The following is a 17,813-nucleotide window of genomic DNA, read 5'->3' as shown; positions in this document are numbered from 1 at the left end:
AATGTATCGTTCAGTGTTACTGCACTAGATATCTTAAGTAACACCGAACGATACATACACAATACTGAACTTGTGCTACATAAGTTGCTTCTAACCTAAAAAGCAAGAGAAAACCATGACAAAATGTAATATAGCAGCATATTATATTTATCACATAATATGTTTATTGTATGCATGAAAAGGAACATGTATTACAGGCCACTGATGATGCTTCCCAAATAAAAACAGCGAAGCGTGTAGGGCAATAAACATACTGCCTTCATTTAGTTGCATAGATGGTACATACCTCCACTAACTATTCTACAAGTTACATTTCAACCAATTCCACCAGAACTGTAAAAGTTAATGCTGAGCCTCACATTCTTGAATCTAAGTTGAGATGTTTTCTTGGGGTATATTCTCAATTTTGAGGCCTTTACATGCATTAGATTATTTATTTGGATACAGTATAAGAAATCTCTAGTTTCCACATATTTCTCTATTTATATCGGCATTTTGTGAACTGTGTATACAGTGATTTGCTCCTTGACTGAAGAGTTCAGCTCAGCTCAGATGATCCCAAGAAAAATTACGGGAAAGGAACATGTAAAAAAAAATATTTCTTCACTTATCTCTCACGCATGCTTAAAATTTTTATATGCAAGTACATTTACACATCAAAAGGTGCACAAATGAATATTTAGTTGTAACTATAGTGATAGAAATGCACGATTAAGTAACAGAAGAAAAAAAGAAAATGAACTCGTTGGAAGACAATATCACAACTGAAACATACCAATAGAGACCAAACCAAATTGACTACGCAAGAAGTTATGTTACAAAGAACAGTTTCAAGTACTCACTTGTCTTACAGCATCACTGGCAAGAAGATTTCCCTCTTGTTCATAACAATTTTTTTCTAAGCTTTCTAAACATCGCTGCAGTGTTCCAACATAGGTATCCTGTAAACAATCTACTGACTGAATTATCTGTGTTGCCACTGAACTGTTTATACGGCTCAGTATTAAATAGTGAATCTCTGATGTAGCAACATGCACTGATTGTGCTGATCTCACTTCCTGGTTCTCAAGGAGATTAACAGCTGAAAAGGAACATAAGATATTGGAATAAATATATAAGAAACTTATCTAACATCTTTAGTACACAAACCAAAGGACTAAGAGTGCAAAATTAACCAGAACATATAAATTAAATTATTTTACGTTCTCCTACATCCACAGTCCTGCAAAATTTTGTGGAGGATACCATCTTTCAGCTGCACTGTTATTAAATGTATTTACTCATAACAGTGATTTAAAGCTATTGTGCCAGTCTCAAGCGATAGCTGTACCAGCATAAACTACTTTGTTCATTTACCTCTACAAATACATTGTTTCCAAAAAAAATTATAAAAAAATTGTTTTTTCAAAACGTACAGCTCTCCCTACTTCACTTAAAAAAAGAGAGAGAGAGAGAAGTGAGAGAGATTCAAAGCATTGTTTTACTTAGACAAAATGATTTAAAACTGGTTCCTCCTGATTATACACTGTAAGTTCAGCTAATGTGACCTACGTCTTCAATTACAACCACTTACTGAATAGGTTCACAACAAAGCGCGCGCGCGCGCCCACACACACACACACACACACACACACACACACACACACACACACAATCAATAGAAGGATAGTCACTTTTGAATTTAGTCTTTCATTACTGTTGGGAATGAAGGAGTACACAACTCCAAAACCTTAAACAATTTTGGATGAATTTTGGTTTGTAAAAACTACCAAAAATAAAGAATTTTCTTATGGAACAGTATTTCAGATTGAACAAAACACAACTAACTGATGTCACAAAATTTCATTTGTATCAACACTATACCCCTGCACTCTAAGAACATCTACACACTTAGCAAGCTGGCCTCAACACTAATAAACATCATAGCCACAGGTAACCTCACTTTTTCACTTGGTATTTTACATCCAGCACTTTCTTTAAACACATGTATATGCTATTTTTACATATACCTATGTAGGCAAACAACTATATATTCCTCAAGGTTTCAATAAAACTATTGTATATGACATGTCCTGTGACAGTATGAAATTCTATTCCATTTACATACATCCCAAAAAGTGAGAAAGAGGCCTTAGAAACCAAGGTGAAACAGACATACAGAAACAACAGAAATATCGGAAAATTATAATGGGTAGACCATATACACCATTTATGTTTACTACAATTAATATTCATGTCTCTTTAGGAGCAAGAATGTGGATATACACTGAAGCCCCGAAGAAACTGGTATAGACATGCGTATTCAAATACAGATATATGTAAACAGGCGGAATATGGCACTGTGGTCGGAACACCTATATAAGACAAGTGTCTAGTGCAGTTGTTAGACCAATTACTGCTCCTACAATGGCAGGTTATTATGATTTAAGTGAGTTTGAATGTGGTGTTATCGTCAGTGCACAAGCAATGGGACACAGCATCTCCGAGGTAGCGATGAAGGGGGGATTTTCCCGTACGACCATTTCACAAGTGTACCGTGAATATCAGGAATCCGGTAAAACATCGAATCTCCAACAGCACTGCAACCGGAAAAAGATCCTGCAAGAATGGGATGAACAGCGACTGAAGACAATTGTTCAATGTGACAGAAGTGCAACCTTACTGCAAATTGCTGCAGATTTCAATGCTGAGCCATCAATAAGTGTCAGCGTGAGAACCATTCAATGAAACATCATAAATATGGGCTTTCAGAGCTGAGGGCCCTCTTGTGTACCCTTGATGGCTGCACAACACAAAGCTTTATGCCTCACCTGGGCACATCAACACCAACATTGGACTGTGGATGACTGGAAACACGTTGCCTGGTCGGAAAAGTCTCATTTCAAATTGTATTAAGCAGATGAATCTATGGACCCTGCATGTCAGCATGGGACTGTTCAAGCTGGTGGAGACACTCTGATCATCTGCATCCATTTATGTTCATTGCGCATTCCGATGGACTTAGGAAATTCGCGTGTGTGTGTGTGTGTGTGTGTGTGTGTGTGTGTGTGTGTGTGTGTGTGTGTGTGGAGGGGGGGGGGGGGGAGGGGGGGGTGCTCTTCAGCTGTAGAATTACACCTGGGCTACTGTACAATGCTTGCCTGGAAGTACTAAAACGATGCCCCCACAAATTGATTCCTTAATATCTCCACGTATGTGGCACAGCAAATTTACACATGACATTTTCCCTGAAGGAAACTACGAACACAACTCCAAAGGTTGGTTGTCCATAAAAGTATCAGACTATCATATTAGACCATCCTGCAATACTGACCATCAACCAAATTATCTCAAATGTTATTACAGTATAACAGTGTGTTACCAAGGAGAGAGCTCAGTCAAGCAGCAGTACCAGTACAATGTAGTCAACCAGGACAATCCAGCTATGTGTGTGCTCATTAATGTTATCAGTCTTGTTGATGTGCCTGTCAACCCCTCAATACCTCAAATATGCATTGAGAGATTACCTTTACTCATACAATCCTTTTAATTGTTCAAGAAGTCATTTGGTATCTTATTTCCAGCTTCGGACCACAATTAATTAACATGAATTTCACTGTGAGACAGTAAATAAAACCTACATAACTGTAACACTAATTAACAAAGGACCATAAAGAAAGTAATAAATACTTTTCTGCACATACCTTGGTATTTGTAGTTGACTGCACTCTCAATCAGACTTTCTTTCATTTCATGAAGTTTTACTTCAACCAGCCTTCGAATCTCTTCTTGTTTTTCACAAGCAAAGTTCATCAAATTTCTGTAAAGCTCCTCTTCTTTTTTCTGAGCATAATGAATTCTTTTTGGAGTAATTTGGATCTCCCGTGCCATATCAAACGCAGACAATATGAACTGCCTCAAGCAATGGGTATGTACCTGGACATTAAAATTCATGTATCTCTAGCTTCAATGCAAAGAGACAAAAATAAAACAAGATACACTACAACAATATCATTAAAATACATCAATATGAGAACAAAGATTGTGGGAATGACAGAAAACAGTTTGCAAATGCCCTGATGCACAGTCTCACTAATTTATGCTATGAAACATGAGCAGACACAAACATGTAGCTTAATGGAGATGAAATATTTTTAATGTGTGTGTATCTTCAATAAAGCAAGAAGAATCTCACTTGCACTTCCCCAAGCAGTACTGTTTCTGTCCTCATAAAATTAAACATCGTGTTACGGGTCTGTCATTTTTCTAATGTCCAAGCATTTTTTAGTTTCAGACCATTTTCTTTTTGTTATTTGAACATGAAATTTAGAGAATCTACTGTCTGTACATGGTCCATCTAGCTGATAGTAGATCAACAGCAACTTTCACAACATTCTTTCAGGTGCTAGCTAACATCATACTTTGTTGTTGTTTTTTTTCCCACTGCAGGAGATTTTCTGGGTTAATCATGGATCACTCATGTCTTAGATATTTCCCACAATATCTGTTGTTCTATTTTCTCCATGACAACGATAGTTAATGATGATATCTCAACTGCATAGTGTGTTTTTGTGTGAATTACTCTGAACAGCCTAAGCAACATGCACAATAATGTTCGTACTTGCAGACCATCAATGCCTTCATGGAAAAATGTTTGCTGTTGCCTACAGAACCACGATTGTACCTAGATGTGCACTTCTTCATCAGAAGGAAATCAATGACCACAAGTGTCTCTCTTCAGGACTCCAAAAATTTAGAAATTACATGGGGGGAGGGGGGGGGGGGGGGTGGGAGAGGATGTGTTGACTGCATGTTGCTTAGGCTAGAGTAATTCACACAAAAACACACTATGCAGTTGAGATATCATCATTAACTATCAGTGTCATTGAGAAAATAGTGTTGCCAAAGCAGCTTAGAGTATACACCACAATTGTTTCTGGGAACCCCTTACACATCCTCTCTCCCCACGCAATTTCTATATTTTTGGAGTCCTGGAGAAAGACACTTGTGGTCATCGATTTTCTTCTGATGAAGAAGTGCACATCTAGGTACAATCATGGTTCTGTAGGCAACAGCAAACATTTTTCCATGAAGGCATTAATGGTCTTACCTTATAGTTGGATACAAGTACTAACATTATTGTGATTATTTTTGAAATAATAAAAAGTTTACTTAATTTTACCCATGTGCCTCATTTTCATTTGACTGCCCATTATATCTACCTTCCAGTATTACAGTCTGGTTTGATGTAGATCTTAACATATATTAAATGAATAGAAATGTTAAGCTATTAAAGATTGTTTTAATGAATCCCATTACGTGAATGTTCCTTGTGCTGAAGTTCTACACCTTGCTGGAACTCAAACAAGACCACATCTTTTGCACTGTTGTAGGAAGTGCAACTTCATTATTTCCCACAAATACTTTACGTTTGAGTGCTAGACCTAGAGACACATCAGCAGGACTGTTATGAATCAGGATGGCTCGATCTTTAGGCCACCGTTTACAGGGGTTGAAAGGAAGTGGCTTTCCTGAACACCCAGACACTGGACGCTAAGGTGTGATATACATTTATCGCTGACACACTTGTGGTCTGGACTCCTCATGAAGTACATCTCCAATCCCTGCAATAGTTTACTCCTTTTCCCAAGTTATATTCCACTCGACCTCTTCCAAATCCAGTCACCTTCCTTGACACTGAGATCCATGTTATTGTACTTCACATCCAAAACACAGTCCATATAAAGTCAACCAACAAGCAACAAAACTTCCACTTACGCAACTACTGTCCTTTCCACATCAAATGCTTCATTCCCACAGCATACGCACCTATGGTAAACATATACACTATGTGATCAAAAGTATCCAGACACCCCCAAAAACACGTTTTTCATATTAGGTGCATTGTACTGCCACCTACTGCTATGTACCCCATGTCAGCGACCTCAGTATACATTACACATCGAAAGAGAGCAGAATGGGGTGCTCTGCAGAACTCATGGACTTCGAATGTGGTCAGGTGATTGGGGGTCACTTGTGTCGTATGTCTGTACATAAGATTTCCACACTCGTAAACAACCCCAGGGCCACTGTTTCCAATGTGATAGTGAAAGTAGAGACATGAAGGGTCACATGCAACACAAAAGCGTACATGCCAACCTGGTCTGTTGACTGACAAAGAAAGTCGACAGTTGAAGAGGGCCATAATGTGTAATAAGCAGACATCTACCCAGACCATCACACAGGAATTCGAAACTGCATCAGCATCCACTGCAAGTACTATGACAGTTAGGCACGAGGGCAGAAAACTTGGTTTTCACGGTCGAACGGCTGCTCATAAGCGACATGTCACGCCAGCAAATGCCAAACGACACCTCGCTTGGTGTAAGGAGCATGAACATTGGACAATTGAAAAGTGGAAAAATGTTATGTGGAGTGACGAATCATGGTACACAATGTGGTGATCTGATGACAGAGTGTGGGTATGGCAAATGCCTGGTGAACGCCACCTGTCAGCGTGTGTAGTGCCAACAGTAAAATTCAGAGGCCGTGGTGTTATGGAGTGGTCTTGTTTTCATGGAGGGGACTTGCACCCCTTGTTGTTTGGGATGGCACTATCACAGCACAGACCTACATTGATGTTTTAAGCACCTTCTTGCTTCCCACTGTTGAAGAGCAAATCGGGGATGGAAATTTTATCTTTCAACATGATCAAGCACCTGTTCATAACGCACGGCATGTGGCAAAGTGGTTACATGACAATAACATCCCTGTAATAGACTGGCCTGCACAGAGTCCTGACGTTAATCCTATAGAACTCCTTTGGGATGTTTTGGAATGCCGACTTCGTGCCAGGCCTCACCAACCGACATCGATACCTCTCCTCAGTGCAGCACTCTGTGAAGAATGGGCTGCAATTCCCCAAGGAACCTTCCAGCACCTGATTGAACATATGCCTGTAAGGGTGGAAGCTGTCATCAAGGCTAAGGGTGGGCCAACACCATATTAAATTCCAGCATTACTGATGGAAGGCACCACAAAGTCATTTTCAGCCAGGTGTCTGGATACTTTTGATCAGATAGTGTATTATCCAATATCACCTGTACCAACAACATGTGCCTGCCTTTTCTCTCCCACAATCATCTCACATATAGTATGTACAAGTGGGCACACTCCTCCTCTCACCCTTTGACAAGATTTTTAAATTCTGGTGATAGCTTACTGGAAATGGATGCAGCAGCATACTGCACACATTTCTGCACATGAGTTAAGAAAGTGCAGTTCAAATGCAGGTTTCTTTTTCCTTTTTTCTTTTTTATATCACACATTGGCGAATAAAAATAAGCAAAGCTGACTAATTTTTGTGTCAAACGATAACTAACTTCAGATACCGTTCGAATAGTAAAAATGGCAGTATTAAGTCTCTGAAGAAGATCCTGAACATGGGTTTTCCACAACAGTTTACTGTCAATCTGAGCACCTACAAATTTCAACTGTTCAATTTCACTAATCATGTGCCCATTCTGTGACATTAAAACGTCAGGTTATGCTGAAATCTGTGTTTGAAACATGTAAAAACTGGGTCTTACTGTGATTTAGCATTAGTTTATTTCCTACAAGCCATGATAACTAATGTCAACTGCACTACTTGAAACTGAGAATGTTGCACACAACATCCTTTACTACCAAGCTAGTGTCTTTGACACAACACTGATTCCCTCCAATTGACTGTATCCCACTCAGACCCCACATCACAGCCATTATCAGCACTGTGAATAATGGCCTTTAGCTGTCTGTTGTTAAAGTAAGAGGTAAATCAATTGTGAGCTGCTTCCCGTATTCAATAACAGTCCAATTTCTGCAGCAATATTTTGTGATAAACACAGTGAAACACCTTAGTTAAATTAAAAAATATGCCTAGTGTTTGAAACCTTTTGTTTAATCCATCCAGTACCTCACAGAGAAAAGAGAATATAGCATTTTCAGTTGTTAAATGATTTCTAAAGCCGAACTGTACATTTGATAGCAAATTATGTGATAAAAAAATGATGAATTATCCTTACATACACAGCCTTTTCAATAACTTTAGCAAACACTGATGGCATACAAATACGTCTAAAATTATCTACATTATAACTTTCTTTTTACAAAGTGGCTTTACTACTGAGCTCTTTAATCATTCAGAAAACTGACCATTCTTAAAGAAAAAATTAAAAATACGGCAAAGTACAGGGCTAACACGTGCAGCACAGTACTTTCATGTTCTGCTAGGCACTCCACCATATCTACGAAAGTCCTCAGTCTTCAGCGATTTAATTACTGACTCAGTCTCCCCCTTGTCAGTATCACAGAGGAGTATTTCAAACATCAGTCTTGGAAAGGCATTTGCCAAGGGAGTCATACGATTCCCTGTAGAAATTAATTTTTTATTTAATTCAGCAGCAATGGTCAAAAAATAATTGTTAAATACTGTATATATATATATCTGACTTATCAGCAACAGCAATATTTTTACTACGAACTGACTTTATATTGTTGATCTTGGGCTGCTGACCAGCCACTTCCTTCACAACTGACCATATGTTTTTAATTTTATCATGTGAATTAGCTATTCTACTTGTGTACCACATACTCGTTGCATTCGTGATAACATTTTAAACACCTTACAATACTGTCTGTAATGGGTTACTATAGCTTGATTGTGACTACTTCTAACACTTTGAGGTAATTCCCACTTTGTTCTACACGATATCCTTATCCCACAAGTCAGCCACCCTGGCAGCCTTTTACTGCTAGTACCCTGTTTAGAACGTTTTAATAGAAAGCAACTCACAAAGAGCATGATAAATGTGTTAAGAAAAGCATTATATTTGTCATCTATGTTATCGGCACTATAAACATCCTGCCACTCTTGTTCCATAACTAGGTTTAAATATCTCTCTATTGCTGTCGGATTGGCTTTCCTACAGAGTTTGTAATTATATGTGACATTTGTTTGAGTACAAAACCTTTTTAATGTTAAAATTTGTGCATTCTAGTCTGAAATGCCATTCACCCTTTTACAAACAGAATGCCCAACTAGTAATGAAGAATGAATAAAAATATTGTCTATGGCTGTGCTACTGTTCCCCTGCACCCTACTTGGAAAAAAAAACACAGTCTGCATCAGATCATATGAGTTAAGGAGATCTACCAACATCCTTTTTCTTGCACAATCATACACAAAATTAATATTGAAGACACCACATAGAACTAGTTTTTGGTACTTCCTCTAAGGTGAACCAAGAACCCTCTCTAGCTTGAGCAGAAATGCTCTGAGGTCAGAGTTAGGGAACCTATAAAGAACAACAATTAGAAGTTTAATTTCAATAAATCCAACTGCCCCTGCACAACATCACTTAATGTTGCCTTCCATTCCTCATTCTAAACTCGGTTAACATCTGTATCAAACTACATGACAGTCCAAGACAGTTATCTCGATCTCTGCAATCATTCCCAGTCTAAAACCCCATGTGTCCATCCACTACCACTTCCTCGAGACAGACCACTGGTAAATCCTACATCAAAGTTTGAGCAACAGGTGAAGCCTTATGTGCTAACCTGTTCTGCACTGCTCTTTACATAGAAATGAAAAATATGCAAATTGAGCTCTTACAGTAATTTCTGTTGTGTGTCCTCCATGACTTTCACCCAAATCTATGTATCTTAATTTGTTTCACAATTAAGGATCCACTGTACTGGTCAATTGGTAGCACTAAGACGAATGAATTGTTGCAGGGTACAAGAAGTCCATTTTACTTGGCCCTAGTTGTCAGTGGCTGGATTTTAAAAGGGTCCAGCTTATTTTATTATGAAGTTTGTGGGCATGGCAGACGTGTGGCATAAAATACTGCCATATACAGCAAGGGACTCAGCAACAATGATGTCACAACTGACTGCACATGGCATTTAGTTCATACCTGACAACGCTTGAGGAGAAGTCAGTCAAAAGCTCACAAGATTTTAACCACTTTCTGCAGGTGGAAATCTAAGACAACGTTATTGTGTCATAATGTCATCAGACCCCATATTTGTAAATTAAATGGCGCTTTACTATAATAATAATTTCCACTGCCTCTGATGCTGAAATGCAAAAGCTTGTTTACTTTGAATACTTTCACTCTGTTATATCCAATGGCATAATATTGTGGGCAACTCTATTCATTCAGAAAGAATATTCTTAACCCAGTGGAGGAAAATCAAAATGATCTGCTGGGTCCATTCATGTACTTCACACAGGCTTCTCCCAATTCTGTTATCACTGTACATATACTACATCATGTTATTTGTAGTTAATAGTACGCAATCATTCCAAAGAAACTACAACATTCTCCCTGTGAACAATACATGGAAAATGTTTTGTCCTTGGATAACACTACTCCTCATATTGTATAGAAAGGCAAAAATTATTCCAGAGGTCACATTATCAACAAGATTCCATCATAACTGGGGAGGGAAAAAAAAGGGGTGAGAAATTTCAAAAAATCAAATTATGTTACTTTGTACAAGAGTTCCTCACAATAGCTTAGAGCCTTCACTGTAGCATGTTTATTGTGTATACTATTGTAAATATGCTTTTTTAATTTATGCTCCTCTTTGCTTCTAATTTTTTTATCAGTTTTTGTGTGAATTATATAGTGAATTGTTTTATAACCAAGTAGGTTTCTCTCTATATGCATTAATACAAGCGTTTTGGCAATGTTAGTGACAGCTGGTGGCCGGATGCTCTTCCTGACACCACCACTCCCCCCCCACGAAAGAATTTGGGTACCCCATTCATATGCATCTAAGGTAAACCTCAAGTTGAAGTGTGAGAACATTATCTAAGTTCACATAATGTGTATCATAGGCACAATGTGGATACCAGCTTGGTATTCACCTAGTTGGATGTGGAGAAATCACCTAAAAACCACATCCAGGCTGGCCAGCACAACAGTCGTTATCATTAATCTATAAGGTGGATATGATTTGGGGCACACTCACAAATCCAAATTTTGGAGGACATGAGTTACTGCACTTGGAGATTCGGGCAGGTGTTGAAAGAATTACTAACATTAAAGACTCCATTATCGGACAACAGAGAGCCAAGTCCTGTTGGGTATAATCTTTTTTTCAACTCTTTTTTCCTCAGTTAAGAGTATTCATAACTTACCTTCATCGCAACAATTGTGAAATAGGGTTACTTACAATAAAAAGGCTAAGTAACGGCGATTAAAAAAAGTCACTCTGACAGAACAAAAATTCAGGTATTAGGGCTAAATAATCTCTATAACATAGTAATAAGGTATTTGTACCAGAGGCAGAAGAACAAGAAGGAACTTCCAGTTTCAAAACTCAGATATTACAGTCACTTCTCAATCTCAAATTCAACTGTTTCTGCTGAACTTACCTACCATTCCATAACAAATAAATTAAGCTGTACCACACCCATCATAAGCTTAAATTACGAGCACACACTCTTGTAAGTACATAAAATGCACTCTGTTAAATACGGCTTCCTTTAAAGATTTGTGCATTAATCATTTTAAAGTGGTGTGCCTATCCACCAGATAAAATAGCCCAAGTGTCAAATAACAGTGCCTATTAAGGGACATATCAATGTGACTTGATCCTGTCTCAGTGATCGCAAGGATGCACACAACAGTCTGATAGTGGCTTTTATCAACCACACTTACTCTCCGCTACATGGTGATCACCACCCACAGTGGCATAGCCTCCTGGAGGGAGATCTCCCTTTGTATGATCTGTATCTGTGGTATGAATCTTTGACTTCTGTACCAGGTTTTTAATTTACTCCTGTTTCCATAGCGATTTTCTTACACAATTTAAAGTGAATGCCAGGCCAGTTCTTGTAAATGGACACAACCAATTTTCTTCCCCACCCTTTCCAAACTTTTTCTCCGTCTATTGACTTCATCAATGGTGAGACATTAAATGCGAAAATTTTTAGGTTAGGCTTTACCGTGACTGTTATTGACATTAAATGAAACAATAAGTTTACTGTTACCAGTCACTGTTTATTTGTTTCCACGACGCGTTTCGAAGGTTTAAACCTCCATCATCAGGTGGATATACATCAGTTAATATGGCATTTGTGTGTATGTGTTGTGTTACGATTTCTTAGGAGGAAGTTGTGACACTGTCTAGTGGAGAAAACAAAACAGTATTTCAGAACTTCATATTCCTTCCCCCTCTGCCTCCAGCGTTTCATATCTACCTATGAACCCCTATAAGAATTGTCAATTGTGTATTATTTTATTTTATTTTATTTTATCACTGTAGCCAATATGATTATTGTACTTAAAGTTTCTAACACCTCACCTGAGTGTATAAATGAGTATGAACTTTATGCTATTTTAAGCTGTCAAAATCGTATTTACTTACTGCCTGAAGTATTTACTCCAACAAATGTATTCAACACCTCCAAATCCTTCAAAAAAGTTTTCTGTAATAATGTTGTTAGGACGTATATTCTCTGGACTTTGTGAGAACGTTTTCTCTTTTGCTGTATGATCCATGCACCTAATAGATTACGACGCCATATTTGTTTATACAATATGATAGTGTTCATGTGATGTGTTACGACTGTGAAAGGATCCTGTGACCACTGGAGGTACTTTATCTTATTTAATTTATGTTTACTGCTAGATACAAGTTCAATTTTTGTCAAAACAGACCAAGTTCTGAAATACTGTTTTGTTTTCTCCACTAGACAGTGTCACAACTTCCTCCTAAGAAATCTTAACACAACACACACACACAAATGCCATATTAACTGATGTATATCCACCTGATGATGGAGGTTTAAACCTTCGAAACGCGTCGTGGAAACAAATAAACAGTGACTGGTAACAGTAAACTTATTGTTTCATTAAGAGACATTAAACCCTAATCTTCCTTCCTTCCTTTTTTATTATTCCCAAGTATTTTGGCACCCAATTGAGCAAAATCTCTCTCTCCTGCTTTCTGAACCACTGTCTGCCATGTACATATGTTGTATCACTTGGAGGGCTCTTTCACCACTGAAGACAGTATATTCCTTTGAAAGGCAGATGCTGCTGATTAGATTATAAAAAATTATTTATCAGTCAAGGTCATCCTACTGTTTGATCTATCAGTGTACAACCGGTCCACTTTGTGATGCTGATCAAAAATGTGAAACGCACTCCTAAGAATCACATTTGGAATTATTTATTTTCCATAATTTGTCAAAACTAAAACTATTCTAAGCCTCCTAAGGTGCAAAGGTTCAAAATATTACAATATTGGAATCAAATATTAATACCAGCCATACCCATTTCTAAGAGACTGCTGTTTGCACCAAGCATTTAATATGAAGATCAGAAACTAATGTTGACAATATATGAAACAGTCACAGAAATGAACAATCTATGCACAGCTGGTAGTTATAAACTGGACATAATAGTGGACGCCTAGAATATGGAACTTTCAAACACAGTTTCTTCTTATCAATAAAATGAGGCACAGGAATCTGGAGGGATGAGGGTCATGCATAACAAGCCACACAAGTTGGATGAAAGGAGTCCGAAATTTGTACATAAATGGAAATGGAAACAGGTGCAAAATCAACATCTTTACTAGATGGTACTAAACTGACACTGGTGTATTTCAGTGCCAGTGGGATTTGTTGATTAAAATTCCATTTTTATTTGAACTTATCATCAGTGCAGAAAAAAAGCCATTCCTACATATGAAGAATGGTGTCAGGACATTATGGCTTTTGGTGTGTATAATGCTACCGGAAGTTTTAAAGGTTGAGATCACAACACAGCATGCCTAGAGGACATGCATGTGGAATTTTATCACTGTCTTTTGAACTTTGAGAACTGTCTAATCATTGGCATGAGGGATACTGAAGCATTATACTGACACATCACAAAGATAGTTGGCTGTACTGCAATAACTGTGGAATGGTTATGAAATGAACTCAGAACAATAATGTGGCCAGAAGAGTAGACTCAGGTCCTTCCAGAAGAATTACACTGTGAGGAAGTCATAATATTGTTGGAATGTTTCTGACAAATAGATGGACGAAAATGGCTAAAAGCTGGATAGACATCATAACAGAGTCTCATCGTGAACTGTCAGAAACCGCATATGAGAAGCTGGGTTGAGATCCTCAGTTGCCATGTGTAGTTTTCCACTGATGGGAAGACAGTTTCATACCCGGCTCCAGCCAGCAATCTTCACAAACTAATGCAGCCTGTTTTTTTAAGGCATGGAATGAAATTTCTCAAGATAATATTCAGATACTATTTGTTCTTGTGCCACATCTAATACTAGAATGTATTTGTGTTCAAACAAGTCAGGGGGACAGTGTCACATCTCATACTGATGTTGACATGAACATCAGCTCCAAACAGAATGAAGTTTAATCACTTATTACCTCTTATGTGATACACATCTACACAAAGTTTGATGAATATTGGAATTGAGCTTCATCATGCAACACTTTCAATTTACATCAGAGTGTTTCACACATCAGATACACAGGACAACAGAAATGTAAAATGCAAATTCTACCAAAATTGATAATGGAATGGGGAATAACAAATTCCATGTGTTGGTGCTGTTAAAATGTGGCATTCTATTAAGTTATACAGTATTATTTCAACAAATAGTTCAAGATGGCTTTGGATGACAACAGATACAAACAGAAGCAACTTTATTAAAGAGAGTACTTCTAACCAAATGCAAATTTTCATTTAATAGTACAACAAAAACTCTCAAAAGTAAAACTACAAAGGTGTGCTAAGAAATAATGCCTATGAATTTTTTATGTGAAAACTTTCAAATACTACAAATGTTATTAACATTCTATATCTATGTTCTTCATGTCTACATATTTATTTCTCAACATAGCTGCCCTGACAACAAACACATTTCACCCAATGAGGGGTTAATTTGTTGATAGGTTTGACTTTGTTGATGAAGAGACAGCCTCACCACTGCTTGAGCCACTTTATCACTATCGAAGTGAAGCCCTTGAAGGTGTTCTTTAAGTTTTGTAAATAGATGAAAATCAGATGGGGACAAGTCAGGACTGTATGGAAGATGATCGATGACAGTAAACCCAAGGCACTGGATTATTCCAGATGTCACAATGCTCATGTGTTGACTGGGATTGTCATGCAGAAGCAGAAGGTGCTCCTCATGTGGACAAACTCAAAACTTGATTGGAGCATGCTGTTTCTCACGCACCAACTAAGTTATGTTACATGCTACAATTCAGAGCCCAGAAGCAGCAGCGAATGGCAAATATGCAGACATGAAAAACGAAGATGTATAATAAATGAGTGTTAAGAGTTCTTACACAAAACATTTGGAGGCATTACTTTTCAGCACGCTTTCATATGAATAACATTGTGTTACAGAAAAACACACTGTAAAACTATTCACAAAAGCTACATTAAAATAGCTACAGAATGTTAATGTTCACATACCTCATTCAATGAACTTGCAGCTTGAATAAGATATGAACAAAGACAGGAACGTATATATGAGTACAGCTTTTCAGTTGATTGAATTTCATCGACTATCTCACACTTAGCACTGGCCTGGTCGATCAGTGACTTTTTTGGTATGGTGGATTCCAAGTACTCTTTGAAGTGGAAACCTTAATTGAAAAAAGGTCATCATATAATTAATGTACCTCACAGTATCTCACTTCTCTCATAATTTTAAAAAATTAAAAATTAAATTGGTTCACTCATTTTTAGTCTCAACATCACAGTGGACATTATTTATGCTACTGACATGCTACACAAAATTTGAAAAAACACTTCTTTGAAGCATTGCTCCTCTACAATATATAGCTGAGAGTGGGGTGGAGGGTAGTGATAAGTAGTTACAGCTCCACACTATTCACTGTTCAGTGACTACTCACTGTGTCCTACATCAAAACCTACCCTTTGCAAATCACTGTACACACGGCAAAAGATATTTCCACATGTATCACATGTTACGGTTTCTTTGTACATGGAACATGGGAATAAAGACTGCTTAAATCTGTCTGTGTATTGTCATTATGCAATCTTGTCATTGTGGTCACTTTGGGGGCAATACACAGAGGGCTGTACTATATTCCTCACTTAATATTGGTTTCCAAATCTTTTTTGGAATGTCAATCTATGAGTGTCAAAAAATGGTTCAAATGGCTCTAAGCACTATGGGACTTCACATCTGAGGTAGTTAGTCCCCTAGAACTTAGAACTAGCTAAACCTAACTAACCTAAGGACATCACATACATCCATGCCCAAGGCAGGATTCGAACCTGCGACCGTAGCGGTCTCGTGGTTCCAGACTGCATCGCCGAGAACCGCACGGCCACTTCAGCTGGCTACGAGTGTCTGTTAGTTCATATTTTACAGCACTTTCATGATGCTCTCCTACATCAAGTGAACCTGTGACCATTCATGCTCTCCTCCTTTATATATGTTCAACATTCTGATAGCTGTATTTAGTGTTGGCCTCATACACTTTAACAGTATAGGGTCATTCCACGTCAAATCAGCAAATGAAACCATCGTTTTAAACCTTACCCTCTTGGATTTAAATGAAATTAAGCATGCCTATAGTACTCATAAATAGCTACCGAGTAATGGACTTCCAAATATTGAAAAAATGACAAATTTTTGACTTGCAGAACAATGTTGTTTTCTTTATAACTCGTGTTCTAATTAAGCTAGAACAATAAAATTTACGTCATTGGAAAACTCTTTTACAGAGCTTTTATACGATACCAAACATCATATATATAGACACACACATTGTTTATAAAAACAACATTGTTGAATTTATAGAATTTTGAAAAACTGTATTTTTAAAATTCTCAAAAAAATATATGTGAAAGATACACTTTACATCTACATATTCTGAAAGTTTCAACTTGGGACGAGCATGGGATCACTATCAAAAGTAATTTTATGTTTACCACGATTCAAAATCACAGTCAGATAGGTGAATCTCTATTATTTTGCTACACATGAAAATATTACAGTGTTAGATTTTGTTACATGGTCCACAAATTGTACTTTTGAAACGAATAACTGCTTATTAAACTTTTGTGCTAACTATTTATTAATAGGTGTAAAACCACGGGAAAGAAAAGAAAAAAGGAAGCTATCTCTCATTTTAAAGATTATATATAAAATGATTCTTTGGTGTTACTTTCTGCAATCTATTCAGTATTTTATCTCTGGTTAATATTGTCAGCAATTTTCACCTATTGTTGTAAGTGACCCGCACATTCTTTTGTTGTGAGGCAGCTGTAGTGAAGTTATGTGATTAACTCTGAAATGTGTTTTGAAGCTAGCTTTAAGGTACTTTTGTACAAACCTCACAAGAGTCTGTAAGTTTGTTTGCCTACAACCAGCTAATGTTTGCATACTATTAACATAATGAAATATTTTTTTTTACAGAAAGTGAAAGAATAGGGAAGTAATATTGCGTAGTATTGAATATTGAAAGCTGGGGCATTCAACTTCAAAAACATTTTTTTTTTAAATTAGTTTGTTCACTTGAGAAATATAAAATGCCTAAAATTTCAGCTTTGTGCTGTGATCCATTTAATGAAAAGGGCCACAATAATCACAAGAAACACTTATGGCCTGTTTCACAATGGATGATAGCAAGAAAACCATTCTTAACTTTAAATCAAAAAGTGTGTGACAACTGCCGTAAAAAAGTTGCACGAGTAGAAATTTGTGATACGTCTAGCACAGAAAATGATGATGATCTACTGTATTCTGTGGTGAAACAAGAAAGTGAAAAG

At 37.3% G+C, this 17,813-nt stretch overlaps 1 protein-coding gene across 1 annotated transcript in view; it reads right to left on the bottom strand.

Moving 5' to 3' along the window:
• Nucleotides 1-17,813, bottom strand: part of LOC126298434 (dual serine/threonine and tyrosine protein kinase-like) — a 276,257-nt gene that overhangs the window by 152,578 nt on the left and 105,866 nt on the right. The window contains exons 6-8 of the mRNA XM_049989759.1: nucleotides 15,483-15,655; nucleotides 3,684-3,915; nucleotides 843-1,081 (exon numbers count right to left, since the gene is read on the bottom strand). Coding sequence (XP_049845716.1) covers nucleotides 843-1,081; nucleotides 3,684-3,915; nucleotides 15,483-15,655 — 644 coding nt within the window. The remainder of the gene's footprint in view (nucleotides 1-842; nucleotides 1,082-3,683; nucleotides 3,916-15,482; nucleotides 15,656-17,813) is intronic.

The sequence above is a fragment of the Schistocerca gregaria genome, chromosome X (genome assembly GCF_023897955.1).
Source record: "Schistocerca gregaria isolate iqSchGreg1 chromosome X, iqSchGreg1.2, whole genome shotgun sequence".
NCBI lineage: Eukaryota > Metazoa > Arthropoda > Insecta > Orthoptera > Acrididae > Schistocerca > Schistocerca gregaria.
Note: the sequence above shows the minus strand (reverse complement) of the source record. Positions and strands in the feature narration are given on the sequence as shown.